Source organism: Rana temporaria, chromosome 3 (assembly GCF_905171775.1).
Source record: "Rana temporaria chromosome 3, aRanTem1.1, whole genome shotgun sequence".
NCBI classification, from domain to species: domain Eukaryota; kingdom Metazoa; phylum Chordata; class Amphibia; order Anura; family Ranidae; genus Rana; species Rana temporaria.
This window is the reverse complement of record NC_053491.1, coordinates 190,227,858-190,255,078: the sequence shown is the minus strand read 5'-3', so window position 1 is coordinate 190,255,078 and position 27,221 is coordinate 190,227,858. Positions and strand designations below refer to the sequence as shown.

Below are 27,221 nucleotides of genomic sequence, written 5' to 3'. Positions count from 1 at the left end.
ATGTTGGTATTTAGTCTAATGGCATGTGCAAAGGGTTCTATGGCTAGAGCAAAAAGGAGGGGGGAGAGGGGACAGCCCTGCCTAGTTCCTCTGCTCAGGGGGAAGAAGTCTGAATTGCTACCTGGGATCCTAAATCTGGTTTTGGGGAGATGATAGAGGGCATTAAAGCCATGTATATATTTTTCAGAGATGCCAAATTTAGGTAGAAGGTGGTTTAGATACGACCAGTTAACACTATCGAAGGCCTTGTGAATGTCAAGGCTAAGGAGATATAAGGGGCGGGAGTGAAGGTTAGCATCTTGGACTATATTTGTGACTAGTCTAATGTTATCTACTATTTGTCTGCCAGGGATAACCGAGGCTAACCTGTCTGCTAGTAATCTACCAAAAAGTTTAAGGTCATTGTTGAGGACCGAAATTGGGCGGAAATTGTGAGGTAATGTGTGATCTTTTTGAGGTTTGGGTATTAAGGACAGGTTGGCCAGCAACATGTCCTCTGGGAAGTGTCCACCCTGTAGGATATGATTAAACAATTTAGTAAGGCTGGGGGTTAGCAAGGGGGCACATTTTTTGTAATAGGCAGCAGTGAAGCCACCTAGGCCAGGAGCCGTAGATGTTTTAATGGATTTTATAATATTTGTGATTTCTGCGTCTGGGCAGGGCTCATTTAGGGAGGAGATTTGTTGATCGCTCAGTTTTGGAAGGTGCAGAAAGTTCAACCAGTCCAAAGAGGGGGGTTGAGGGTGTGTTTGATGGCCAGATAGACGGTCTTTGTTAAAAGAGGTAAAAATATTGAGGATGGGTTACCAGGTTTCCCTTTTGATCCCTTAATTTATATACATGGGGGGGGGGGGGTTTAGTGTCCTGGTTTAGTTTCCTGGCAAACATCGCTGAGGCGGAGTTGCCATGTAGCAAGAATTTGGCTTTGGAGAATCTCAGTGATTTCTTGGGGTCTTCTGAAAGTATCGTGTTTAAAGCTTGGCGTTTGGTTTGGATAAGTTTAGTCAATTTTGGGGAGGAGGAATTGTTTAGTTTATTGTATAAGTCACCGAGGTCTCTGGTGAGGCACTTTATATCTGAAAGTTTGGCTTTATTTTTGGCTGCAGCGATGTTAATTATGTGCCCCCTCAGGACCGCCTTATGAGCCGCCCAGACAGAGGTAGGAAGTACCTCCTCTGAGGTGTTATCTTAAAAAATATTCCTCAATGTGTGTGCTAATTTGCTGGTGTATAGAGGGGTCTGTGAGAAGTGCGTCATTGAGGCGCCATTTAAAGGTAGTAGGGGCCAGCCCAATATGGGAGGTTTCAAAAGCTTCTATTTTGTGAGCAGACCATGGGCAGGAGTGTATCGTCGCCTTAGATGAGTTTTCCAGAAGGATAGGTGTGCAGGAAGGGATGAATTTCAAACCATGTATGGGCAGGGAGGTTGACTACAAGTCAGTTTACTGCCAAACCTCTGTACATCCACCCAGTTGGATTTTCCTTACTTGATTAGCACTGCAGGCTAAAGCCTGGACTGCTGATCAGTGGGACATTGAGTATGTGGATGGGGGGAATTAAGTCAGTTTTTTCGTTTAACCCACTGGTTGAATAAAAAAAAAAGACTAATCTATTGTATGGGCTTCACAAAGCAGAGTTCCACACGTTTTTCAGTTTATTAAAAGTAAGCAGCACTCACCTGTCCCACAGTCCAGCGATGTGGCCGCCCAAACCCTCCCTCCTCTCTGCGACGCCGTCATTGCAAGTGTGGGCACCCAGCTGTGACAGCTTCACACCTGGGTGCACACTGCGCATGTGTGAGTCGCACTGCACTCTCCTAGTGGCCAGGCAATCTTCTGGGACCTGTGATGTGTACCAGGAGATTGCAGAGCAGGAGGAGCTGCCTAGGGGGAGAGGAGGAGTCGCCTAGATGGCCAAGCAAAGGAAGGAGGAAGTGGGACAGGAAGTACCTGTAAAAACCGGGCACCCTCCCAAAATAAATGCAGCTAAATGTAGCATGTAAGGGGGTGAGGAGTGCTTAAAGCGGAAGTTCCACTTTCTGCTTTAAGGTTTTTAGGTAAAAAAAAAATCTGTAGCACAGTTGCTGGATAGCATAAGTACCTCACTGTTTGATTTCCGTTGTTATCTGGAAATGTTCTTTAAATTGTATAGGTAACCCAAAACTTTATCTTCAGTTTTGCATAGAACGGGAAAGTGTTTTTTTTTGCTTTATGTTACATCCTGGCTGAGAGCATCAGTAAGAGAAACTACAAAGTGAGGGGAATTTTCCTCCTAAACAGTGATCACCCGAACAGGTGTCACCGTTGGAAGATTGTTCTGGTGACAGATGTGAAATTTTTGATTTCCCTTTACTTTCTGTTTAGGTGATAATGGTCACCGGGACAAATGTTCCTTTATGTACATGGTTAAATTACTTTAAAGCCTCGTACACACGCTCGGTTTTCTCAGGAAGAACCAGCAAGAAAACTGCTTGTCGAGTAAACCGTGCGTGTATACGAGGCTTTGAGGTTTCTCGTCAAGAAAACTGCCCAGAATCTAGACGAGAAAAATAGAGAACCAGCTCTCTATTTTCTTGTCGTGATTCTCGGCAGTGTTTTCCTGTTGAGGAACCCCAGCATCTGTATACTTACCTGTCACTGTGGAAACCCGCGCATGCTCAAAATGACTTTGACTCATACGCGGTAGCTTCCAAGACATAGGTAGGGTATAGCAAGATGGCGGCAACGGCATCGAATGTGACGAGCGCATGCTCGTCGTAGATGATGACGTCACCGCGTTCGTGCCATTCAAAAGAACGGCGGTTCTTTTAAATGGAGTGTGTGTACACTCGGCCGGCAAGAGAATCTTGCCAAGAATCTCGTCAGGAAAAACAACGTTTTTTTCCTGACGAGATTCTGGGCCGTGTGTACAGGGCTTGATGCAAGATTCTGGTCCCTTGTAAAATATCCTAGTTTTTCTATTTTGAAATCCCATAACTAATGGGTTTCCTAACTGTCAGGTATGCACATAGGTGGCAATATTTACACACAGGCCATACAATACTAGAACAAAAGTGGGTGGGGGCCAGGGCTCAAGTCCTGCGGGAACGCATGGGAACGGAGTTCCTACACTTTTTTCACAGCAGGAACTCAGTTCTCTTTGCAGAACTAGAGCAGCCTCGAGCAGCCGAGCTGCCCGAGCCAATCCTTCACTAAGCAGCGATGCCCAGCTCGAGTCACTGTCAGGGGCAGGCGAACCTTAGTAATCCTTTATGTTACTGGCTGCTTCCTGTATATGGATTCATCGCATAGTGTGCGGGTATTCCGTCACTTCCTCGATGCCGCAATGTCTCCTGGGAGCTTTTGTCATTGTTCCCAGGAGACATTGCAGAGGTCTGCCGTGAGTTATCGCGGGATTTAGAAAGAACTTGCTTCTTTCTAAATCCCGCGATAACTCGCAGCAGACCTCCACATTGTCTCCTGGGAACAATGACAAAAGCTCCCAGGAGACATTGCGGCATCGAGGAAGTGACGGAATACCCGCACACTACGCGATGAATCCATATACAGGAAGCAGCCAGTAATATAAAGGATTACTAAGGTTCGCCTGCCCCTGACAGTGAAAAAAAAAAACATGTGGTTTAGTAATTATGCATATGAGCCTTTTTATTTATTTTTTTTGGTGGGGGAGTGGATCTTGGGTGGGAGATCCCACACTTTTTTTCCCCAGGACTTGACCCCTGGTGGGGGCGCTGGTCACGTGATTCAAAGGAAAGGAATCCAAACATTTATATGTAAAAAACATAGGAGTCTGTACAATTAGGATTTGACTAATGGGGAAACCAGGCGAAGATAATAGAAAAGGCACAGAAATTATACTGTGTTGGCATTTACCTGTAAAAAAATTACTCAGTGTGCAATTTTACTTCAAACAGTGCAGCCAAGGATTTTTCAAGCATGTACAAAAACTGAAAGCTGTGCTACTGGTTTGTGTGATGTATGCTTCTTCAAATGTGTCAGCAGTTTGAAGAGTGAAGGCTTATCGAATTTAATTTCAGACTCAAAGTGGCAATTTCCTTTTCAACTGATATTTTTTGCTGCGTGTAACATCTGGAAAATAAAAGGGGTTCAAATTAAGATTGATATCTCCCATCTTTTGTTGAATAATGAAAAGCTCATTTGTATTCGGAATATAACAAGAAATGTATGCAGAACACCGACATTTACAGCGTTGCTACTTATTGCGAGTGTGTTTTATGGCTGGTTTTAAGCCCCTGTATGTGGATCTTTTACAACACTGAAAAATTGCACTGTATATGCGCAATACTCTTAAATAACAAAAACAGACTTTTCTGAAATTTGCTGTGATATTTCATGGTTTATAATGCAGTTAAATCACTTGACATCCTAATCTGAACAGACATAAAAATGTAAAGGATGAGCTGGAAATGTTTTTACTCAAAGTTCTGCTTTTAGAGAAATTTCCTGTGATGGAGAAATAAACTTTGCATTATTAGAATATAGTTGGTGTGTTATAGCGTATTTAATGCAGTTTGTCAGAGTTCTGCATGCTGGTGCAATTGATATGGCGAAATTTAAAGCATGGTTATCAACATGTGCCTCAAGTACATCTGCATGACCTTGGATCTTTGTCTCTGCTTGGATATACAGTATGTTCAATGGACTCCAGGCAACTAAATATTATTATGATTAGGCGAGAGATGTCCGGTGAAACGCGCCAATGTTTGATCCTGTTCTGCTTGTCTGGCATAGTGACAATAAAGGATTTTTATGCTTTAGCTCTGTGGTGGTGTGCGGCCAATCTTTTCTCCTTGCCAAACAGCTAAATGCACAAATAAAATACATACACTGGAGTTGTATTTCTCACCACTTAGTCAAGACAACTTTTTAGGCCCATTTTCACCCTCAGTAAACCCTAATTAGTTTTATCAACTGCATTCCCTTCTTTTTTTTATTATTTGTATGTAAATTTGTATGAATTCATGCTAGTTTTTGAAGCTCCAAATGTAAGAGCTCAAGGAAGGTGAGAAACTTTGGCATCCTCACCTTAAACTAAAGAGGACTTTGACCCAGTGATGCTTAACCACTTGTGGACCACCTCACGCCAATATACATCGGCAGAATGACACGGCTGGGCACAATCACGTACAGGTACGTTGCCCTTTAAGAGCCCAGCCGGCGCGCTCTTGACCCGGTCATGAGCTCCGTGACCATACCCGCGGGACCCGATCGCTGCCGGTGTCCCGCGATCGTGTCACAAAGCTGAAGAACCGGGAGAGGTAAGTGTAAACAAACATTTCCCTGTTCTTCCTAGTGTGAGTGTCACTTATCGTCTTTTCCCTGTCATAGGGAATGACGATCAGTGGTGTCACACACCAAGCCACGCCCCCACACAGTAGTAATCACTCCCTATGAAACACTTAACCCCTTCAGTGCCCTCTACATTTTAACTAGGGTTGTCCCGATACCACTTTTTTAGGACCGAGTACAATTACCGATACTTTTTTTCAAGTAGTCGCCGATACCGAATACCGATACTTTTTTTAAATGTCATGTGACCGTTTTCAAACCACAATACAGACTAAGGATATTTTCTTTAGAATTATGAAGAACTGGTACATCATGGTGTGGGGCTGTTTTTTAGCATACGGTACTGGAAAACTACATATCATTGAAGGAGTGATCACTGCCAGTGCCACCTATCAGTGCAGCTCATCGGTGCCAGTGCCCAAAAGTGCAGCTAGCCAGTGCCACCTATCAGTGCCTATTAGTGCATCAGTGCAGGGAGGCAGCTTATTAGTGCATCTCATCAGTGCCACCCAATCAATGCCAGTGCCACCTATCAGTGCCATCCATTTATGAGTGCCATTCAATCAATGCCAGTGCCACCTATCAGTGCCATCCAATGGCACTGATAGGTGGCACTGGCATTGATTGGATGGCACTCATAAATGGATGGCACTGATAGGTGGCACTGGCATTTATTGGATGGCACTCATAAATGTGGCACTGATGAGATACACTAATAAGCTGCCTCCCTGCACTGATATAGCACCCCCCCCCAAAAAAAGTTAACCACTTCAGGTTCGTTGCAGCCAGTACTGTACCCACACTTCTTCTGCACAATTAAACATTATCTCATCTGTATGACAGTGACTTCCCCAGCGCTCATGGCTTACTTGCTTTTTACTGTACTTTTCCTGTCGATCGTGCGGTGCGGTCCTTTCGCAAGGCAATGGAGACTCCTAGGACGCCGCTGACGGCCTCTGGATGACGTCACGCACGCCGCCGGGGGACGTCAAGCTCCGCCTACAGTCAGTGTCTGTGTTCAGTACAGTACTGAAGGGGAGGAGCACGCTCAGCCTCGGCGCACTGGCACCACCCGCGCTACAAGAGGCTGTGTTGTTGTGGATAGCCGCGGCTCTGCTGTGAATCATAGCAGCGGCTCGCGGCCGCTACTCACGGCCCATGATTAAATGTTGTTCACTGCGTCAATTGGGCCTATATCATAATGCAGGCTGCAGCTGCCTGGACGTGTGGATTTATTATATAGCGGTCGTCGGCCGGCCGCCGGGCCCTGGTGAGAGAATTAAGTTTGGGCCTATATTATGATGGGGGCCTGGAGCTGCAGCTCCATCAGCCCCACGGTTAATCCGGCCCTGCCTCTATGCACTGCTCGATGTCACATAAAAAAAAAAAAAAGTATTCTATTTTGGTATCGGGAGTATTTGCGCGAATACTCGGTATCGGTCCCCATAAAGATACTGGTATCGGGACAACCCTAATTTTAACCCCTTCACTGCCAGTGTCATTTTCACAGTAATCAGTGCATTTTTATAGCACTGATGCTGTAAAAATGACAATGGTCCCAAAATAGTGTCAAAAGTGTCCGATGTGTCCGCCATAATGTCGCAGTCACGATAAAAATCGATGATAGCCACCATTACTAGTAAAACATTTTTTTTTATTAAAAATGCCATAAAACGAACCCCTATTTTGTAGACGCTATGGGCCAGATTCACAAAAGAGATACGACGGCGTATCTCCTGATACGCCGTCGTATCTCTGTGATCCGCCCGTCCTAACTATGCGGCTGATTCATAGAATCAGTTATGCATAGCTAGCCCTAAGATCCGACAGGTGTAATTGACTTACACTGTCGGATCTTAGGATGCAATTCTATGCCGGCCTCTAGGTGGCGAGGCCATTACGGTCGGCGTAGAATATGCAAATGACTAGTTACGGCGATCCACGAACGTCCGCGTTACCCGTCGCTCTAACTTTACGTTGTTTCTGTCGAGATACGCGTCGTAAAATTAGGGCTGAGCCCTAGGTGTTCTTAGCAATGTTAAGTATGGCCGTCGTTCCCGCGTCGAAATTTAAAAAATCACATCGTTTGCGTAAGTCGTCTGTGAATAGTGCTGGACGCCATTTACGTTAACGTCTAAACAATCGACGTCCGTGCGACGTCATTTAGCGCAATGCACGTCGGGTAATTTTCCCGACGGAGCATGCGCAGTACGTTCGGCTCGGGAACGCGCCTAATTTAAATGGTGCCCGCCCCATTTGAATTAGGCGGGCTTGCGCCGAGCGGATTTACGTTACACCGCCGCAAGTTTACAGGTAAGAGCTTTGTGAATCAGGCACTTACGCTGTAAACCTGCGGCGGTGTAACGTAAATGGGATACGTTACGCTGCCGTGGAGCAACGTAAATGTATCTGAATCTGGCCCTATGACTTTTGCGCAAACCAATCAATAAACGCTTATTGCGATTTTTTTTTTAACAAAAATATGTAGAAGAATACGTATTGGACTAAACTGAGGACATTTTTTATTTATTTTATATATTTATGGGGGATACTTATTATAGCAAAAAGTAAAAAATATTGCGTTTTTTTCAAAATTGGCGCTATATTTTTGTTTAAAATAAAGACCGCAGAGGTGATCAAATACCACCAAAAGAAAGCTCTATTTATGGGAAAAAAAGGACGCCAATTTTGTTTGGGAGCCACGTTGCACGACCGCGCAATTGTCAGTTAAAGCGACGCAGTGCCGAATCACAAAAAGTGGCCTGGTCCTTTAGCAACAAAATGGTCTGGGGCTTAAGTGGTTTTTAAGGGCTTGTAATTAAAAAAATATATATATTTCAGGATATAGTAATGAACAATAAATTGTGTCTTTATTCTGCCCTGAGTTTAGCTGTAAATGTAAAAATAAGACATGGCCAACTAAGCAGGTTGGATGGAGGTTAGAAAATGAACCGACTGTCCAAATGCTTTTTTTGTCCCAACAGACCATAGGGATAAGTGTATGTTAAAGCTTCAATCACAATTCACAGGCTTCAAAATTTGAGTGTCTAGGTATAGTTATAGCCTACGTTAATCTCTTCATATTTTTGTCTATGCATAGAGATGTAGTGTATGTTTAAAATTCTATAGGTATGAAAAGAAAAAAACGAATAATATGATACACAGATTGGCTTATTTGAGAGATCCAATTTCAATTCCGACAGATTTACACAACTATATTTTGTATTGTGATTTGTAATCTATTAGTTTATTCTGCATGAAGAACAAAAAAATTAAATAAATTTACTAAAATAAATTCCCAGTCCAGCTGTATATCCCTCACCCGACTGTTGTTGAAGCAGGCCATTCTCTGCGATTGATGGTAACCAAAAGCCCCCTTGTCCGAAGATCTGGTTGAGGTAAACAAAATGAATGATAGGGTTTTAGGGCTGTGAGTGGGTTACTTTAAAAAATAATAATGTTGTTTAATAACAAACGGTTGGTTGTAAAAAAACGAGTGAAATCAATCAGTCAACTGTAAATACTTTACAGGATGTCTGCAAGTCCCCTCAATTTACCATCATTGTTATTTCCTCATAAGTGCTTCTATTCAAATATCACATGTGCAGCCGGTAGGACTCCAGCTCTTTGTACTAGACAGCTTCTTTGGCTTGCTGTGTTTGACAACAGGGAACATACAGTGGGAGTTGCCTTTATATTCATATAGTTTAGCAGTTATTGTTTCTTGTATACCAGATTACTGGCCACAAGCTGATTTTAAAGCCCAATTGTAGCTTCAGGTTTTAAACGTTAGGAAAAGTTAGAGAGCACGAAGAGATAATTTTAAAAGCCTTACATTTTGTTTTCCCTAATTAATAGCACTCCAAAGCACTGTAAACTTTCTTTCATTGGTAAGAGGGTGAAGATCACTCAAATCTCTTAGGCTTGATTCACACTAATGCGTTTTTTGATGCATTTAGCATTTTTCAGAAATGCAGGGAAATTTATTAACATGGAACATGTTAACATCAATGCTTTTGTGCCTCTGCGTTTTTGGAAAGGGTAGGGACTTTTTTTCCCCGCAAAAAGCAGCGTTATGCATGTAATAGAATTCAATGGACCCTGCATCCAAAATGCAAGTACAGCATTTTTACTGTGCTATTGCCGCGATTTTTTCTACACTGTATATAGCTGGTTGCTAAGGAGGGGCCGGGAAGCTGGCCGCCGCATCCTTAACAACTCATAAGTCATCAGTTGTCAGCGGGCTTCCCGCTGAATGTAAGAAAAAAAAATTGCCAGCTAGAAAAATACTGTGTGGGGTCCCCCCCCCCCCAGGTCCAGTATGGATTCGGAGGGGACACCCCACACCAATTTTTTTTTTAAATGGCCCCAAAATATATACCAGACCCTTATCCGAGCATGCAGCCCAGCAGGTCAGGAAAGGGAGGGGACAAGCGAGCACCCCCCCCCTCCTGAACCATACCAGGCCGCATGCCCTCAACATGGGGGGATTGGTGCTTTGGAGCAGGGGGGCTTTGCCCCCCCACCACAAAGCACCTTGCCCCCATATAAATTGTGTCAGTGTCCAAATGTGTAATCACAAATAAGGTGAGTTCGATCTGAAACCACCGGTACACTATATATGCAGTCCCTTCACAAAGGCCCGGGCTGGGGTTTACAGCCGCAAGCTGGTTATGCATGCCATCTGGTAAGCCTGCATCCCTTATGGTGATTTCTGTCGGTGGTGGTCTATCAGTGTTGACTCACATGTGGAATAATTTTATTGCACTTCTTCATTTGGATAAACTTGAATAATAGGACCTTCATCGCCTATGTGGTTTCAGATCGAACTCGCCTTATTTGTGATTACACATTTGGACACTGACACAATTTATATGTATTGTTTATTATTTTTCAGCGCAGCTACATTTTCTTTCTTGTACTTTTGGTGTGTTTACCACTTTTTAGTTGCAGCTTATTTAGGGTATTTAGCCCAGTCATTTTTGCATTTTACCTTGCCCCCATGTTGATGGGGACAAGGGCCTCTTCCCAACAACCCTTCCCCAGTGGTTGTCGGGGTCTGCGGGCAGGGGGCTTATCGTAATCTGGAAGCCCCCTTTAACAAGGGGGCCCCCAGATCCCGCCCCCCCCTATGTGAATGAGTATGGGGTACATTGTACCCCTACCCATTCACAAAAAAAAAGTAGTGTTAATAAATACAGTAAACAGTTTTGACAAGTCTTTTATTTTAAAATCTTCTTCTCTGCTTCTTCCTCTATCTTCTTCCGCATCTTCATTCTCCGGTCTCCTCCTCCCCCTGCTTCTTCTTCCGCTGTTCTACTGTCTTCTTTGTCCATCATTCTTTTTCCTCTGCCGCCGCTCCCACCGCTGCTCCTCCGATGCTGTGTCCCGCTGATCTGTCGGCGCCGATGTCCTGCATTACTTAAATAACGGCGTGGCAATCGGATTGCGTCATCTGGAGGCCACGCCCCTCGTGACGTCACCACACCGGGGCATGATGGCTTTGTGACATCACAAGGGGGCGTGGCCACTGGACTCTGGCAATTCTTTTTTTTTACATTCAGCGGGAAGCCCGCTGACAACTGATGACTCATCGGTTGTTAAGGACAAGGGGGCCAGCTTCCCGACCCCCTCCTTAGCAACCAGCTATATACAGTGTAAAAAAGACCCAATGGCCCCTGTTCACATTTGAGCATTTGTCACCTGTAGCAAAATGCCTGTCACTCAAAAAAGTACATGAGCTACTTTTCAAGTAGATTTAAGATTTTTTCCCCCATAGACTTTAATTGAAAATGTCTGAACGTTTTTTTCAAGTGTTTTTTTCAGGCCTTTTCAGCTAAAAAAACAACTCCCCTCTTTTCTAGCATCACTCCACACCTTATCGGAATTTCTGACAAGAAGTGTTCGATGTGAGCTTCTGGTCGGAAATTCCAACCGTGTGTAGGCCCCATTGGACGTTTTCTGTCGGAATTTCCGACAGCAAAAATTTGAGAGCTGGTTCTCAAATTTTACTGACGGGAAAAGTTCTTGTTGGAAATTCCGATAGTCTGTATGCAATTCCGACGCACAAAAATCCTACGCATGCTCAGAATCATTGAACTTCTCGGCTCGTCATAGTGTTGTACGTCACCGCGTTCTTGACGTTCGGAATTTCCGGCAACATTTGTGCTGGAAATTCCGATCGTGTGTACGCGGCATCAGAGTTTTATGCTGTAAAACACTACAATGGAACACCTCAGTATGAAGGGGGCACTAGAATTCAGTCCATTTGACATGACGTGCAACTTAAACAGAAAAAGATCGCTCTAGATGATGAAACTATGAGAAGTCATTTGTGAAAATGTCATAAAACCTTACAATGCCGCAGTGATATATTTGCAGTTATTCTGTAGAAATGTAAAAAGAAAAAATAGAACATAATGACACCTTTGTGTTGTATTGTGAATTTCACAAGGACATATATATTTCTTTTGAATTGCAGATCAGTGTAGGCAGCTACAACAAAAACCAAGACCTGATTAATAAAAACTGGGAAAAAGAAATGGTACACAACCGTGACCTCTAAGAATTTATTTTGAATGCTTTCATAAAAAAAGGCTATGAGCAACAGTTTCCTTTTCTGTTTTTTTTTTACTCCTTTTTAATAGCTTTTCAAATCACACTAAACTTTCCTTCCTGGGTAAGAGGGTAAAAAAATAGGTTTATGAGAGAAAAAAGCCCTGTACACCTGCTCGGTTTTCTCGGCAGTAAAAATTCCGCCGAGAAAACCAAGGGGAATCCTAAGAACCTGCTCGGTAAGTTTCCCTGTGTACACACGGCTGGAAAACTACGGGAGAGCTTTTGGCCGGCAATCACGGCCATGTGTATACTCCCTTGCAGTGTTTTCCCATAGGAAAACTGCCGGGTTTAAAACCGCCGGGAATCCCGGCGGGAAAATAAAGAGCAGGTTCTCTATTTTCCCGCCGGGATTCTCAGAAGTTTTCCTGTCTGGAAAACTGTGAGGACGCATACACACGGCCAGGATTCCAGGCCAAAAGCTTTCCCCGCAGTTTTCTCGACGGGAAACCCGGCCGTGTGTATGGGGCTTAACAGTCTATTTCCAGTGGTCCAACATGCCCTTACAACTAATGCTTTCTAATCAGCAACACTCAAATTCTCTACTTTCGTGCAGAAACGCACTACAGTCCATTTACCATGGTTTAGTACAGTGGTTCTCAACTCCAGTCCTCAAGGCGCCCCAACAGGTCATGTTTTCAGGATTTCTTCAGATGAAATGGCTGTGGTAATTATTAAAGCAGTGAAACTGATTAAATCACCTGTGCAAAATAATGGAAAGCCTGAAAACATGACCTGTTGGGGCGCCTTGAGGACTGGAGTTGAGAAACACTGGTTTAGTATGGTACAAGTTCACATCAACACGTTTTGCGGACGGTGCATTTTTGGAAAGGGTCAGGGACTTTTTTTTCTGCGTTTTGCGGGTAATAGACTTCAATGGAATCACTCCAGAAACGCAATTGTTGTGTTTGTGATGCGATTTTTGATGTGCTTTGCAATTTGCAGTTTTTATTTTAACATTGTATATAACTGGTTGCTAAGCAGGGAGCCGAAAAGCTGTCCACCACGTCCACGCTGAATGTAAACAAATAATAATTGCAGGCAAAAACAAAATATTGCGAAAAGAAAACCAGGCCCTTTGGGTCTAGGATGGATTCGGAGGGACCCCCCATGCCAAAATGTAAAAAAAAAAAAAATTCACCTTAATATGGAGAGGGGAATTATGGGGACCTTAAAGCGGGGGTTCACCCTGACATTGACTGTAAGGTGATCTTTTTTTTTTTTGCCGTACATACCGTTATATCTTTAATTCCCCCCCTGGCTTCCGGGTATGAATCCCACGGGAGTGGGCGTTCCTATGCACAGGCAAATCAATTTGCCTGTGCATAGGAACGCCCACTCCCGCGGGATTCATACCCGGAAGGCGGGGGGGGGGGGAAATAAAGATATAACGGTATGTACGGCAAAAAAAAAAAAGGATCAGCGTACAGTCAATGTCAGAATGGAGCTTAATGTAATGTTAGAATTTTTTTTTAGGGTGAACCCCCGCTTTAAGCCCTGTACACACGATCGGATATCTGATGGAATCTAATCCGATAGATTTTTTCATCGGATATCCGATGAAGCTGACTTTCATCAGTCTTGCCTACACACCATTGGCCAAAAATCCGATCGTGTCCAACGCGGTGACGTAAAACACTACGTCGTGCTAAGAAAAATTGAGTTCAATGCTTCCGAGCATGCGTCGACTTGATTCTGAGCATGTGTGGATTTTTGATCGATGGACTTCCACACAGACGATCGTTTTTATCTATCGGTTTTTTATCCATAGGAAGATTTTAAAACATGTTCTATTTTTTTTCAACATAAAGGAAAACAAACCGATAGGGCCCACACACGATCGGTTCGTCCGATAAAAAACAGTCCATCTGTCTGTTTTCATCGGACAAACCGATCATGTGTACAGGGCTTTAGAGTTCAGTCCATTTGACATGATGTGCAACTTAAACAGAAAAAAGATCGCTCAAGGTCTAGATGATGAAACTATGAAAAGTCATTTGTGAAAATGTCACAAAACCTTACAATGCCACAGTGATATATTTGCAGTAATGCTGTAGAAATTTAAAAAAGAAAATATTGTGACAGCTTTGTGTTGTATTGTGAATTTTTTTCACAAGGACCTATTATATATTCCTTTTTAATTGCTGCTACAACAAAAAATAGGACCTGATTAATGAAAACTGGAAAAAAGAAAAGTTGCACAAATGTGACCAATAAGAATGTATTTTTTAGCGCTTTCATAAAAAATGGGTGAATATGAGCAACAGTTTCACCTTTCTGTTCATTTTTTTTATTTTTATTATTATTCCATTTTTAATGAATCAGCTTCCCAGTAAGGTGTCAGATTCTGGCGTTGTACTGTTCCTCCAAACATGCAGGCTGCTAATAAAGGTTGTGTTTTCTTTTAGAAAGAACGTGACATTTAGCTATTTAGATATATGTTAAAGATTTTTCCATTTCCTTGTATCGGCATAGGATGTGTTTATTCTCCTTGTCGCTAGGATAGCTTAGTGCTGTCAAATATGTCCATTAAAATTGTTTATTCAAATAATAACTTGTTCGTGGGCAAGACATTAAAAAGATTTTAAAGCTCAAAGAATCTTTAGGTTGTTTGTAAGCTGGGGCCCAGAAGAATGCTACTGAGGACCTCATCTGACCTTTTGTAACCACTTTGGCACTGCAAGGGAAATATTTCATCTGACTATTTTGTTCTAGGTCCCTGTGATCTGTAATGGTTTGTTTACAAAGTCTTTCTTTTAATCAGATTGGTTTAAATTTTTTATTTTTTTTGCTAACGTTGTTTCCTTTTCTCTGTTTTGTCCTTTATTTTCTGAAGGGATTTAAGGACAATGTTTACCGGCAAAGAAGAAAATATTTTGTGGATGTTGCTATGAACTATAAATAGTAAGTTTGACTGATTTGTTGCATGGTCTCGATAAGCTACAAGTGGACCTACAGCCAAAACGTTTTATTAGTGTAGGACGGAGCAATGGAAGGGTTAGAACGTCTGTCAAATTTCTATAGCTGTCTGTGTCCCTGGTGGAAAATTCACTCTCACTTTCTATCCCAGAGACCTTTGTTAATGGAACAGAAAGGGAAGGGAAAAGATTCAGCAGAACGAGGGTGTGTAACCACACGGACCTTAGCCAATGGTATAAAATATAACCTTTATTGAGATTACTATATGAAATATATATAGGACTGTGTGCATTACATTTACTTAAAGGGAGGTTAATGGGTTCTATAAGGATGCAAGAGAGAAAGCAGTGGAGACCACTGCTTTCTCTCTATTAAGGGTAGTAAAAGAAAAAAGGAGGGACTAACACCACCTCCTTCACCAAAATATTGGTCTTTCATAGACACAACTAGGAGGTGAAGAGTATCGACTTGCAACCAAAATCATGAAAAGGGGGGTTACAGACTGTAACAGGAGTCACTTTTGGGCACAGATTGAGCCAGAAAATAAAGGGACATATTTTGGATTGTTTTAACATGGACAGTAATCCACCATACATTCCTTAAGGTCTGTAAAGAATATTCTGACCCTACCGGTCAATAATGACTCTTTCAATGATTAGCCCAGGCTAGTGAGTTGTTAAATGAGGCTGTCTTCTGAAAGGCCTTTCATTGTGTGATAACACTGTTTAAAGCCTTTTGATGCTCAGGTGTGAATACCTTTCTGTCGGAGACAGACCGTCTGTCTAAAGATGTAGATTGAGGGGAAATCATTGTGTGATGGTGTTTTGTTTGAATTCTGTTAATGAAGGAATGTGACTTATCAGGTGGAGTGATTAGGTCATGTTAATTATAGACCGGCGCAGAAATGTCTGGAATGTTTAGCAATTAGCCCATCTGAAGGTGTATTGAAGCCCCCCAGGGTGTGATGTGTGGGTGGAGAGTTTCATTGTTCTTGTGATCACTGAAACATGCCTTGAAAACTGTATATAAACTTGAGAGCTAACCATTAAAAGTGTTCATATATTTTGAAACCAGAACCCAGAGCTGTGTGTCTCGGTTATTCTGGGAATGGGATGGATCAGGTTCTGTTGGTTGGAGTGTCAGATAAGCTGTCGTGGAAGGTCGTAAATGGTGGCGACCGTTACACAGACGATATCTCATGACCATTTACAGTTCTAATTATGAAGTCATACTGTCCTATAACCAGTGGGATAACATATTGAGTGTATTGGCCCCAGTGTTTTGGTGAGGGAGGTGGTGTTAGTCCCTCCTTTTCTCTTTTACCCCCCATAATTGTTCAGGCGACCACTGCTTTTTCTCTTGCATCCCTATAGAACTCACTAATTAATCCCTTAAAGTGAATGTAATGCACACAGTCACATATATATTTTATATAGTAATCTCAATGAAGGTTATATTTCATACTGTTGGCTAAGGTGCGTGGGGTTATGCACCCTCGTTCTGCTGAATCATTTGATTGCCAGACAAGGTGTACTTTTTTATTTAAGGCACTGGTTATTGAATTTGCACATAAAAAAACCTTGTGGCTGGGGTTTCCATAAATATGTAGATCTGATTATATTAAATTCATGCCAATATTAACCAATTCAAGCCCTTAGGACGTACCTGTACATCCTCAGGTAGACATCGTTATATTGGGGTCTTGGCAGCAACTGCAGCCATTAACCTGATTTAAAAATTATAGCCAGTGATGGGCTTTACTGTAGAAGTGATCCATGCTGCTTATCACTTGCATGGTACAGTGCGTGGAAGGGGGCCTTGCTCCTGCTGCCACCAGCCACAATTCCCAAGCCTGGAACCATTGCCACCTGTTGTCCCTGGTAAAAAGTGAAGGAAGGTGCACCCATACCCGCCCCTCTCTGTGACATAAGAAACTCGAAACGATGATGATTTCGTCACTATCGATAAGTTGTTACTGCCTTGTAAAGCTCCCCTGTTCCCCCGTGCTCACTTGCATATGTAGGTCCCGTCCCGCATGCATATACAAACGGTAATCGCACCACACATATGAGGTATCACCAAGAACACCAGAGTGAGAAAAAATTCTGGCATCAGACCTCCTGGTATCTCTAAATGGTTACTTGTAAAAACATAGAGACTTTTAAGTAGCTTAATTTGTCACCATTCCATGGGCTTGCACAATTTTAGAGCATGACACATTAGGTTTCTATATACTCGGCATAACATAATTTTTTATATTTTACTAAAATAAAATTGGAATTATATAGTGTTTGTGTGCAACAAATGTATTTTTTTCCCTGAAAATTAGCATTTTAAAAATGACTGTGAAAATATTGTGCAATATTCAAAATTGCAACAACCATTATTTTATACCCTAGGGTCTCTGCTTATAAAAAAATATGTAATGTTCGGAGGTTTTAAGCAATTTTCCAGCAAAAAAAAAAAATGCAGATTTTAATTAACAGATATGTGAAAAATGTCAGAATTGGCCTAGTTTTGACATGGTTAATAGATTCTTGTTGCTTTTATTTAGTGGGCAGTCAATTCCAAGAGTGGAGTACACAGAGGAAGAGATAAAAACTTGGGGTACAGTGTTTAAAGAACTCACGCAGTTGTATCCAACTCATGCCTGCAGAGAATATTTAAAGAACTTACCTCTATTAACCAAATACTGCGGATACAGAGAAAATAATGTACCACAACTGGAAGACGTGGCAGTATTTTTGAAAGGTGAGTCTAAAGTTATATCTTTATTATTATAGCTTTTAAGTGTATATATGGTAAAATCATAAAATCATATATTCATTTCCACACTGAATTTATAGGGGTTGTACAGTCTCCAGGTTTTTCACCTTGATGCAGTCTATGCTTTATGGTGAAAAACCTTTTGTGCTGCCCTGCCCCCAGAACCCTTCTTTTTCTTACCTGCATCATCCGTTCCAGTGATGTGCACGAGCCCAGCGACTCCAGGCGCTGTCTCCGCCATTGGCTCTTGCTGCTGTCAATCAAATCTAGGGACACGGGAACAGGGGTGCCGTGCCGAGTCCTGCTGTCTCTGTCAATGAATGCAGCAGCGGGACTGCCCCCTTGGAAAGCCCTTCTCCGTGGTGGCACCCGATGAAGAGGAGGAGGCAGGAGTGCTACCGGGGCACACCAGAAGAAGAGGATCGGGGCTGCTCTGTGCAAAACCATTGCACAGAGCAGGCAAGTATAACATGTTTGTTCAATCACTTTAAATTATTTCTAGCATACTCATTTTAATCTGAATGGCCTTGAAGTCTCCAAAAATACTTTGTAGAGATCTCCATACATTTACTTCCTTGAATTCTGTGGCACTTATTCACTATGGCCTGTGAGTAGGCACTGCTGTGTCACACATTTCACAGAACCTGCCTTCTAAACTACAGAGATGCTTAAATAAGGAGATTCAGGAGGCAGAGACAGTGCTTAAAATCAAAGCTTTTAGTCAGCAAGGTACAGCAGAGGAGAAGCTGAAAAGCATGTGGCTTCCCTAGAAAGTAGTGGAAAGAGATGGCCTACAGACGGGCAGAACTCACAACATGAAAAGAGGTTTTTCAAGTCAGCTTATATCGGATTGTGACAAATATTTGTATTGCTAATACAATGCTGATGGTATATGAATATATATACTGTGACCAATGAACTATTTTAAAGTGGATAGAGCAGAATAGGGATGGTACTTACATACAGTATATGGAACCCTGTTTCTGGAGGACCTACTGGGCCCTCTTGCAGCTGTTAGCGTTTGAAAGAAAATTGAGGCCCTGTTTCTCTATCCCACAGAAGTGAAGACTATACTGGATTACTCTGGTCTGAATCAGCATATTGTGTTCTGGTGGATAGCTTTTTATGTTTTTATTTAGGCATTAGTGTTATGGTCAGTGTTGGGTCAAGGTACTCTGGCAACCAACAGGTGAACACCAAAGTGTTCTTTCCTTCCCTGACCTCTATTCGGTGCTACAAATAAACAAGTTTAAAATTTGAATATGAATTTTAGCAAGGAGTAAGGAATGAAGGAGGTAATACAAATTATAAGGGTTAACTGCTACACATTTTAGGGTTAAAAAAACTAATTTCAGTAGGGCTAACTGCAAATGTTGTTCTGTGATTTGTTCCTTTTATAAAGACACTAGAATTATATTTCTGGTACAAAGCATTTTTTCCATTTGGCACTACAAACACAAATGAGAGAATGCAATATTAAAGTTTACATACAAACATAAAAAAAAGCATAATAACATACTAAGGGAAGACGAGAAGGAGAAAGTTGATAAAAACTAATTGGGATTCCCTGAGGGTAAAATAGGGACTAATATATCGTTTTAAAAAGCATTTACTTATCCCTAGGTATAACTGGCAAAGAAATTCATTGCTGCACTGCTTATTGGCATTATGCATAGTTCACTTTCCACAAAGCGATATAGAGTGCCTCAATAGATTTTTGAGACCTTGCATTATATTTTTGAATGCACTAGGGGCATTCTTTAGAATTTACTTTTAGAAGAGTCAGTATAAGATTGACTTACACTTATGCTTTGCCATAACATGTAACACTTTATAGTACAATTTATTTAGGATAATACCCCAGCCTAGAACTACAGTGGATGACATGCCCTAAATTGTGGTGCGCTGCATTAAAAAAAATGCATGTGCGATGTCCCTTGCCATGTATTGGCAGCCATTTTAAATGAATGCCTTCCTTGAAGCAAAACTATAATCCACATAGGGTGGGTGGATTCTGGCCATTATGACATTATTGCACACTTAACCATTTACTGTACCCCATTTCCAGTGGTGACAGGTCCATCGATTGCTGCTGTCCCCTCTTCTGCTTCTCCCAGGTCTTGAGGTGCTCCTCTTCAGCCATTGCATAGCCATTGATATAACACATGCGTATGTCAAGAATAAGTCAGGATCAGTGGCAGCTGGTGCTCAAAATTTTTGGGGGGGTGCAAAAAAAAAAAATTGCAGCCTCACTGTGCCCATCAAATGCAGCCACTGTGGCATCAATTGTCACCACTGTGCCAAGCCATCAAACGCAGCCACTGTGCCATCAATTTTCACCACTGTGCCATGCCATCAAACGCAGCCACTGTGCCATGCCATCAAACCACTGTGCCCCTCAATTGTCGCCTCTGTGCCAATTGTCACCACTGTGCCCTTTAATTGTCGCCACTGTGCCCATTGTTGCCACTGTGCATGTCACTGTGCCCTTTAATTGTTGCCACTGTGCCCATTGTCACCACTGTGCCCATTGTTGCCACTTTGCATGTCACTGTGCCCTTTAATTGATGCCACTGTGCCCTTTGTCGCCACTGTGCCCTTTGTCACCACTGTACCCATTGATGCCAGTATGTAATATTGTACAATGTAGTATGGTATCTGATGCATGTAATAACTGTATTCATCAAAACACATTGCCTGTATATCGATCCGAAATTATATACAATGTACGGTATAAAACAATTGTAATACAAGGATGTACAAGCTACCACAACTGGGGGGGGTTCATATTCAGTCTAGCATAGAATAATTGTATTGCTGCAAATCTGTACAAATCAGTAATCTATAAATGGAATAGTATACAATACAATAGCCAACCGCTGGTTGTATCATTATATTGTGCATTTGTAATATTGTATATTGCAGTTTGAAAATGTTGAAAATAATTTTGTTTGCACAGATTTGTGGCCATATTGTGTCTTTCTAATACACGTGGTCTGTACACTGCAGTATTGTAGAACTGCAATAGTAATGACACAACTCAGATACACAGCAGCCTGGTCTGTCTATTGACGTACTACAAGTGTGTGTGTGTGTGTTGGGGACATTCCTCCATATGTGTCATCATATCTGTCCTTATACAAGCGTCCTCTACACACTGCAGCCCTGTGACCCTGCACCCATCATCAATAAGATTTCGGAAAATAGTGAACTTGTATCTATTACAACAACATTACACAATACAGGGATGTGTAAATACCAACACAAAACTGTATCAAATATAAAAGAGTTCTTAGCAGGACTTTGTTCCCCTGATATATGAACAGCCGAGTGTGCACTGCAGTACCTGCACACCGCATTGCACAATGCAGATCAAGACTGCACTGCTTTGTGTCATGGCATTATACTGCACACTGTTCCCTTTGTCGCCTCTGTGCCCATTGTCGCCACTGTGCCCTGTAAAATGCACTTACCTTTCTGCTTCCACGTCCCTCGATGTCCTCTCCCGCCCTCGATGACGCTTCAGCCAATCAGGTTACCTGAACTGTAGTCTACAACCAGTGACTTGAGAGTGTAGAGTAAATTTGTTATTGGTTTACTCATAGGCGTGAGCACAGGGCGTGCCAGGTGTGCCTGGGCACACCCTAATCACCTTGTGTGTAGCAGATTCCCCTTGTTTTGACCCCTGATATTTCACCAAAGCCCCTAAATTTTTTTTTTTAAATAATCATAAAAGAACAACAATAAAAGAGATAACACTGTAAAAAATGTAATACAATTAAAAACTACTGACACCAGCCACTGCCTTGCTGACACCAATCTCTGCCCTACTGACACTGTCCATTGCTCTACTGACACTGTCAGTATATACACGCATGTGTGTTTGAGCTTTGGGGTGCACACCCTAATGCAATAGGCTGCACACACCTATGGGTTTACTGCTAATCAGACATAACCAAGACTTTCCAGAACAATCACACTTTGAACTCATAACATATATGCATGCTGATTTTGCATAATCTGCCATATGCATATTTGAATACATCTTGACAAATCTAGAAAGCATCTCCTTTCATCAGTCTGCTCAATTTGCTTTGGCTTGCAGTGAAATGTTTATCGATTTGCCCATCTCTGCTTAGGGATTGTGTTGTTTTTGGTGTGGCTCTTAGCATCTGTGGCTAACTACTGCAGAGGAAGCACAGCAAATATCGAATTTTCATACCATTCAATAGATTAGGCCCATGCATATAAACTATGGGCTGGATTCAGATACAATGGTTTATCCATCCGCCCGGCGTAGCGTATCTCAGATACGTTATGCCGCCATAATTTAGGGCGCAAGTTCCGTATTCAGAAACAACTTGCGCCCTTAGTTACGGCGGCGTAACTTATCTGTGTCGGCGTAAGCCCGCCTAATTTATATGTGGATGATGTGGGCGTGTTTTATGTATATTAACTGTGACCCCACGTATTTGACATGAAAAAATCCCAGTGCGCATGCTCGAAATTCCGCCGCAAATCGTCATTGCTTTCGATGTGAACGTCAATTACGTCCAGCCCTATTCGCGAACGACTTACGCAAACAACGTAAAATTTTCAAAACTCGATGCGGGAACGACGGCCATACTTAACATAGGATACGCCTCATATAGCAGGGGTAACTATACGCCGAAAAAAGCCTAACATAAACAACATAAACAAACTTATAAAGGGGCGATGGTCTGGTATCTACAAGCTATTGGCCATATAGTTTACGTCTGCTGCATTTAGCCTACCACTCTGTCTTAGCTATTTTTGCATTGTGCTCTTTCTATAATTATGAAGCAATTATTGGCATAATGTACAACCCCAATTCCACAAAAGGTGAGACACTGGGTAAAATCTACATAAAAACAGAATGCAATGAATTGCAAATCTCAAAAACCCATATTTTACTCACAATAGAAAATAGAAAACTGATCAAATGTTTAAACTGAGAAAATTTAAAATTTTAAGAAAAAAAATGGGTAATTTCCCCTTCCCTTAAAAAGACGTTCTCTGGATGGGAGCATTTGCTGCTCTAAAATCTGGATATAGATTTCAGCATTGATTGTGCTTTTTCAGATGTGTAATCCGCCCATTCCATACGCATATATGTGCCCCCATACCATCAGAGATGCAGGCTTTTGAACTGAGCACTGGTAACAAGCCAGATGGTCACTCTCCTCTTTAGTCTGAAAGATACAACACCCATGTTTTCCAAAAAGAATGTCACATTTTGATTCGTCTGACCACAGAACAGTTTTTCACTTTGCAACAGGCCATTTTAAATGAGCTTTGGCCCAGATAAGATGGCAGTGTTTCTAGATCATAGAGAAAAAATATAAATCGCGCTACCTCTAAACCGTGTGAAACAAATGTTTGAATCACAAAATACACAAAACTGATGATATATGATAGTATAAATCATAAGCTATGTGATAGATGACGGTATATATAAATCACTAATATACCAAAAAAAATAAACAAGAAAGGTTGGTAGCCACTAGAGGGCACTATAAAGCACTCTCAAGCCCCTCAATAGCAGTGAAACAGTGATGATATTAATAATGAACATCAAAAAGAATTTAGATCATATCATTAAATCAATGAATATTAACCAAATAAAAAATGTATAAATAAAGTTAAAATTGTAGCAATAAAGTCCATAAATGTTTAACACGTGAAATGCCAAACACCCGTGCTCTGTGCCAAGTTCCAAAATCAGTTGAAAACGTGTCAAAAGAAAAGTGATGTATCCTCCACCAAACTATAGATTGGCTCCTTACCAGAACAACATGATCCCTTATGACAGGGGATCATGAACAGCATATATTAGGTAGTCACTCCCAGTCTTGCAGTTCAGACAGATACAATCCTTAACATTGGGTCTCATCCACAAGTGATTAAACTTCACCAACATCAATGCCCACCATGTAAAAAACAATAACAGCTCCACATAGCGCATTAAATGAGTAAAAAAGATTTATTAAAAGTTGTATTGCACTTACAAACATGCAGTAAAAAAAAATGCCTTGAATCTGATGTGCCGGCCGGTACACAAATTCCCAGAAACCCGTCCACTGGGGGAACGTTTGGAGCTCTTGGGTGATGGAGCGGCGCACTGTCGTTACCCAAGAGCTCCAAACGTTCCCCCAGTGGACGGGTGTCTGGGAATTTGGGCGGAGCGGCGTGCTGTTGTCACCCAAGAGCTCCAAACGTTCCCCCAGTGGATGGGTGTCTGGGAATTTGGGCGGAGCGGCGTGCTGTCGTCACCCAAGAGCTCCAAACGTTCCCCCAGTGGATGGGTGTCTGGGAATTTGTGTACCGGCCGGCACATCAGATTCAAGGCATTTTTTTACTGCATGTTTGTAAGTGCAATACAACTTTTAATAAATCTTTTTTACTCATTTAATGCTCTATGTGGAGCTGTTATTATTTTGTATATACTGTATCTCACTGACACTGTGGGGGTTATTTACTAAAGGAAAATCCACTTTGCACTACAACTGCACTGCCCGTGCACTTGAAAGTGCACTTGGAAGTGCAGTCGCTGTAGATCTGAGGGGGACATACAAGGAAAATAAAAAACAGCATTTTAACTTGCACATGATTGTATGATAAAATCAGCAGAGCTTCCCCTCATTTCAGATCTACCCCTCAGATTTAAAGCGACTTCACTTCCAAGTTCATTTTAAGGTGCACTTGTAGTGCAAAGTGGATTTGCCTTTCGTAAATAACCACCATGATGTTATAGCAACAGCCTTACCACTTTCCTTTGGTCTCATTGTCATAAGTCACTGTGTAGTGTTCAATTTACACTGTAGTAAGGTGAACAAGCTGTTTCTATAATATCTTGGTGAAACGACTTCCAGAGTTCTGAAAGTTCAATCATCAGTGTTTGAAAAGGAACTACTGCATTAATTTGTGACATGTTAAACTGAACTGCGGTATGCTTTGTGTACTAAGAACCTATGGGCCAAATCCTCAGCCAGGCGGCGTAACTTAACTTTCAGCAGTTAAGTTACACTGACTTAAAGTTTCTACCTAAGTGCCTGATCCACAAAGCACTTACCTAGAAATTTCAGGCCGTGTAACTTAAGTGCCGCCGTCGTAAGGCGGTCCTCCTCTCCAGGGGGCGTTTATAATTTAAATGAGGCGCGCTCCCGCGCCGGCCGTACTGCGCATGCGTGTGACGTAATTTTCCCGACGTGCAGCGCGCGAACGTAATTGACGCCGGGCGGCTTTGTGGATTGCGACGGGACACTAAAGTTGCGACGGGTGAAAAAAAATATACGCGCCGGGAAAACAAATAATTATTAAAAAAAATGATAACGTCGCTCAGCATGCATTCCTGAGGGAGAACTCCATGCCAATTTTCAAAGAAAAAACCGGCATGGGTTCCCCCCCCAGGAGCATACCAGGCCCTTAGGTCTGGTATGGGTTGTAAGGAGACCCCCCCACGCCGAAAAAAATCGACGTAGGGGGTCCCCCTACAATCCATACCAGACCCGTATCCAAAGCACGCTACCCGGCCGGTCAGGAAGGGAGTGGGGACGAGCGAGCGCCCCCCCCCTCCTGAGCCGTGCCAGGCCGCATGCCCTCAACATGGGGGGGTTGGGTGCTCTGGGGCAGGGGGGCGCACTGCGGGCCCCCCCACCCAGAGCACCCTGTCCCCATGTTGATGAGGACAGGACCTCTTCCCGACAACCCTTGCCGTTGGTTGTCGGGGTCTGCGGGCGGGGGCTTATCGGAATCTGGGAGTCCCCTTTAATAAGGGGGCCCCCAGATACCGGCCCCCCACCCTAAGTGAATGGATATGGGGTACATCGTACCCCTACCCATTCACCTGGAGGCAAAAAGTAAGTTAGTAAACACACAACACAAGGCTTTTTAAAATAATTTATTATTCTGCTCCGGAGGCCCCCCCTGTCTTCTTTATTAGCTCTATTACCAGGGGGGGCTTCTTCTTCCACTCTCCGGGGGTCTTCTCCGCTCTCCGGGGGGGGTTTCTTCTTCCGCTCTCCGGGGGGGGGGGCCTCTCCGGACTCCGGGGGTCTTCTTCTATCTTCTCCCCTCTTCCGCTGTTGACTCGGCGAACCCCAGTTCTTCTCCAGCTGTCCGGTGCCTTCTTCTTCAGCGCTGGCTGCCTGCTATCTTTGTGTGTTAGCTCAATTTCTAGCAGGCAGCCATCGCGGTCTTCTGTGACGTCACCTTCTTCTCTTCTGTTCTTCTCCCCTCTTCCGATGTTGCCTCGTCGCCTGTTGTCGCTGTAATGATGGAAGCGCGCCTTGCATCCCATTTATATAGGCATCACCGTCCCATCATGCTCTGGTAGGTACCCACGTGGTGGGTGCACGTGGGTAGGCACCCACCACGTGGGTACCTGCCGGAGCATGATGGGACGGTGATGCCTATATAAATGGGGATGCAAGGCGCGCTTCCATCATTACAGCGACAACAGGCGACGAGGCAACATCGGAAGAGGGGAGAAGAACAGAAGAGAAGAAGGTGACGTCACAGAAGACCGCGCCGGCTGCCTGTTACTAATTGAGCTAACACACAAAGATAGCAGGCAGCCAGCGCTGAAGAAGAAGGCACCGGACAGCTGGAGAAGAACCGGGGTTGGCCGAGTCAACAGCGGAAGAGGGGAGAAGATAGAAGAAGACCCCTGGAGTCCGGAGAAGCCCCCCCCCGGAGAGCGGAAGAAGAAACCCCCCCTGGTAATAGAGCTAATAAAGAAGACAGGGGGGGCATCCGGAGCAGAATAATAAGTTATTTTAAAAAGCCTTGTGTTGTGTGTTTACTAACTTACTTTTTGCCTCCAGGTGAATGGGTAGGGGTACGATGTACCCCATATTCATTCACTTAGGGTGGGGGGCCGGTATCTGGGGGCCCCCTTATTTGAGGGGACTCCCAGATTCCGATAAGCCCCCGCCCGCAGACCCCGACAACCAACGGCAAGGGTTGTCGGGAAGAGGTCCTGTCCTCATCAACATGGGGACAGGGTGCTCTGGGGTGGGGGGGCCCGCAGTGCGCCCCCCTGCCCCAGAGCACCCAACCCCCCCATGTTGAGGGCATGCGGCCTGGCACGGCTCAGGAGGGGGGGGGGGCGCTCGCTTGTCCCCACTCCCTTCCTGACCGGCCGGGTAGCGTGCTTTGGATACGGGTCTGGTATGGATTGTAGGGGGACCCCCTACGTCGATTTTTCGGCGGAGGGGGGGTCTCCTTACAACCCATACCAGACCTAAGGGCCTGGTATGCTCCTGGGGGGGAACCCATGCCGGTTTGGATTTTACAAATTGCCGTGGAGTTCTCCCTCGGGAATGCATACCAAATGCCGTCGCTTGAATGGGCCTTTACAAGGTGTGACTAACTTTACACTTTGTAAAAGCAGCCCTAGTTTTACACTTGGCAAACTAACACTTGCGGCGAAAAAACTAAGCACAAAAGCTTTGAGGATCGCCCTAAGTGCTAATTTGCATACCAGAAGAGGCATTTCGACTCGAAATGCCCCCAGTGGCGGATGCGGTACTGCATCCTAAGATCCGGCAGTGTAAGTCCCTTACAGATGTCGGATCTTCTGCCTAACTTA

The 27,221-nt window shown here is 43.3% G+C and overlaps 1 protein-coding gene across 2 annotated transcripts in view; it reads left to right on the top strand.

The window, feature by feature from the left end:
• The window catches only part of TPH2 (tryptophan hydroxylase 2), a 335,484-nt gene that overhangs the window by 82,641 nt on the left and 225,622 nt on the right, over window positions 1-27,221 (top strand). For both annotated transcript variants that reach the window (XM_040343986.1, XM_040343985.1), the window contains exons 5-6: window positions 14,760-14,827; window positions 17,397-17,593. In XM_040343986.1, the coding sequence (XP_040199920.1) occupies window positions 14,760-14,827; window positions 17,397-17,593 (265 nt within the window). The remainder of the gene's footprint in view (window positions 1-14,759; window positions 14,828-17,396; window positions 17,594-27,221) is intronic.